Source organism: Nicotiana tabacum, chromosome 7, assembly GCF_000715075.1.
Source record: "Nicotiana tabacum cultivar K326 chromosome 7, ASM71507v2, whole genome shotgun sequence".
NCBI classification, from domain to species: domain Eukaryota; kingdom Viridiplantae; phylum Streptophyta; class Magnoliopsida; order Solanales; family Solanaceae; genus Nicotiana; species Nicotiana tabacum.
In genome coordinates this window covers 19367373-19370880 of record NC_134086.1, presented here as the reverse complement: position 1 = coordinate 19370880, position 3508 = coordinate 19367373, and the positions used below count along the sequence as shown (strand labels likewise).

Genomic DNA, 3508 nt, shown 5'->3' with positions numbered 1-3508 from the left:
AATCTAGGCTTGCATGAACAATTAAACCCTAGTTTCTAGAGAATTCAGAGAATGAAGAAAGGAGGAAGAAAAGAAGAAATTGATTTCTGATTCTGTTATCACTATACATTCCAAAATACAGTATTCAACCATCTTCTAACAGCTTAACTAATCACTCACGTGTAAATCACATGTGTGAGTTTTCATTATCTAAAATGCCCTTCTTACATCCTATATTTTAACTCTCAATACTCACCTTCAAGCTGGAGGGTGGAATATATCTAACACACCAAGCTTGGATACTAAGAAACAATGTTGTGCAGCAGTCAATCCCTTTGTTAGGAGATCAACTAACTGCAAAGAAGAAGAAACATAGAATGGATGTGTAAGCCCTGCTTTGATCTTCTCTCTTACAAAGTGACAGTCTATCTCGATATGCTTTGTTCTCTCATGAAATATTGTATTTCCAGCTATTTGAATGGCTGCCTTGTTGTCACAGAACAGAGAAACAGGTTTAGACACCTTGATCCCCAAGTCTTCCAACATTCCTGTCAACTATGTGATTTCTGCAGTTGCAGTTGCTATGCTTCTGTATTCAGCTTCTGCTGAACTCCTGCTCACTATAGGTTGTTTTTTTGATTTCCATGAAATCAAGGAATTGCCTAGTTTCACGATATAACCTGTCAGAGACCTCTTTGTGTTAAGGCATGATGCCCAATCTGAATCACAGTATGCACTAAGTTGATCAATGGCTCCTTCTTCCATCAATAACCCCATTCCTGGTGCTCCCTTGATGTATCTCACCACTCTCAATATTGCCTCTATGTGTGATTGTTTGAGCTTTTGCATAAATTGACTCAAAGTTTGTACTACAAAGCTTATGTCAGGCCTAGTGATAGTTAAGTACCTATCAATGTTTGATAAGCTGATTTGTCTTCTAACTCTGAATCTCCTGTCTTCCCAATGCATGTGTCATATTCCACTGTTGTCAATTTTTGATTCAACTCTATAGGAGTTGCAATTGGCCTTGCACCACTCAAACTTGTCTCCGAGATTAATTCCAAAGCACATTTTCTTTGATTGAGTAGGATTCCCTTCTTTGATCTTGAGACTTCAATTCTCAGGAAGTATCTTAATGTGCCTAAGTCCTTAACTTTGAACTTACTATGTAAAATTGTCTTGGCATCATTAATTAAACTGGAACAGTTCCCAGTAATTAGTAAATCATCCACATATATCAGTATAATGACCACCTCTTCTCCTTGATGCTTTGTGAATAAGTAATGATCAAATGCACTCTGTTTATAGCCACTCTGAGTAAGTACATCAGTGAGTTTTATGTTCTATTGTCTGGACGCTTGTTTGATACCATAGAGAGATTTCATAAGCATGCATACCTTCAACTCCCCCTGCTTGTGAAATCCCTGAGGTAATTGCATATAAACCTCCTCATAGAGATCTCCTTGTATAAAGGCATTACTCACATCCATTTGATACAGAATCCATCCTTTTGCAGCAACTATACTAATAATGGTCCTGACTGTGACCATCTTGGGTACAGGGAAAAAGGTGTCATGGTAGTCCTTCCCTTTCTTTTGATTATATCCTTTTGCAACTAGCATTGCCTTGTATCACTCTAACTCTCCATTAGCTTTGTATTTGATTTTGTATACCCATTTTGACCCAATGGCCTGCTTCCTAGTTGGTATGTCCACTATCTCCCAAGTGTTATTGTCTTCAAGTGCTTTGATCTCCTTTTTCATAGTTGTAACCCATCTGTTGTCATAGGAAGCCTGTTGGAAAGTGTTGGGTTCAACTTTAACTGAAAAGGCCTCTAAATATGCTTGATATCCTGTTGAGAGATTAGCATAAGCCAAAGTATTAGATAAGGGGTATAAGCAACAACCAGTGAACTTCTTGGTGGTCTGATAATCCTTTAGCCAAACTAGAGGCTTTGATGTTCTTGTTGTCTTCCTAGAACCTTGATCATTAATAGGTTCTAGCATGCTTGTATGAGGATCAATATCAATCTCTGGTACATTGCTTGGGAGCAATTCAGCTGAAATATCTTGCACCTCATGTTCACCTTCAACTGCTTCTGTATTTGGAGTTGTAGGATCAGTATCCAGTATTTCTGCAACAAGTATTCTCATGTGACTGGATTATTGTCTGTGGGTGGAACAGGAGCATTTGTGTCTATAGTGGGGTATGATTCTTATAGATCAGTAGTTGAATCTGATGAGGAGTAATCAGGTTGTAATGGCACAGTTGTTTGGGTAGTAAAGTAGTCTTCTATAGTGGTTGTATTTTCTCTGAAAGGAAAGATATGTTCTCTAAAACTAACATCTCTGCTTACAAAAATGGAGTTAGTTTCCAAGTCAACACAGTCTATATCCTTTCTGAACTTCTGAGTACCCTATGAGGACTGATTTACTTGCTCTCTTTGCAAACTTGTCTCCTTTTGGCAAATTGCTAGCAAAACATAAACACCCAAACACTTTCAAGTGATCAATAGCAGGTAGTTTATTATACAAAATCTCATAAGGAGACTTTCCATGTAAAGATGTAGGCCATTTATTGATCAAGTGTACAGCAGTTTTAATACAGTCTCCCCAAAACCTGCTAGGAATAGAACTTTGAAAGCTTAATGCCCTAGCTACTTCAAGTATATGCATGTGTTTCCTTTCTACCACCCCATTCTGTTGGGGTTGTGAGCACGTGATTTTTTTCCTACAAGAACTACTCCCAAAATTCAAAATAAGATAGTTTTGTGTTACTTGTGATTTATTTGTATTTGTCTGTGCATGTTTACTTTTTACTTTAATTAATAAAAATACAAAAATATGTGTTACATGTGCATTTAGAATTTAATTTTACAATTAGGAATTAATTAAACAATATTTGGATTTGCGAGAATGAAAATTACAAAAAATATGTACTTGGGATTTTTTAGCATTTAATCTCCAATTGTGTGATTTTATTTTGGTTGGTATTTAATGGTGTGATAATTGTTATTAGGAATTAATTAGTATTTTTTAATTGGTTTACAATTTAATTTAGAATTTTAGGAAAAGGAAACCGGACTGGGCCAAATTGGCCACAACCCAGTTCTCACCCAAAAAATCAGCCCAATACCCGCCCCAATCCAGTCCGTCTCCGGATATATCCAAACGACGTCGTATCTGGCCAATAAATCCAAGCCTTTGATTTGTTTTGATCGAACGGTCCAGATCACCCCTCCCATAACTCGTCTTTGACCCATTCCCTGTACCCGATCTAACCCGATCCCCTCACAAAACCAAACGACGTCGTTTCTCATTAGTGAAGTAATCCAGGCCGTTGATCGTGAATGATCCAACGGCCAAGATCAAATCCCCACCCCACTATATATTCCTAAAACCTCACCCCACGCCCCCTAAGCCATACCCCCCCGTCTCTAAGCCTTAGAGACCAAACGAACCCTCCGCCCCTTACCACCGTGCTCCGCCCACCGAAAATCACCTCAGGCGGTTCTGGTGGTCCAAACGAC

At 38.3% G+C, this 3508-nt stretch overlaps 1 protein-coding gene across 1 annotated transcript; it reads right to left on the bottom strand.

Annotated features, from left to right (window-relative positions):
- Positions 1-1610: 1610 nt before the first annotated feature.
- LOC142162005 (uncharacterized) lies at positions 1611-2654 on the bottom strand. The gene is made up of 2 exons (XM_075218303.1): positions 2414-2654; positions 1611-2113 (listed from the first exon to the last, which is right to left on the bottom strand). The coding sequence occupies exons 1-2, from the start codon at positions 2652-2654 to the stop codon at positions 1611-1613; spliced, it is 744 nt and encodes a 247-aa protein (XP_075074404.1).
- Positions 2655-3508: the final 854 nt, after the last annotated feature.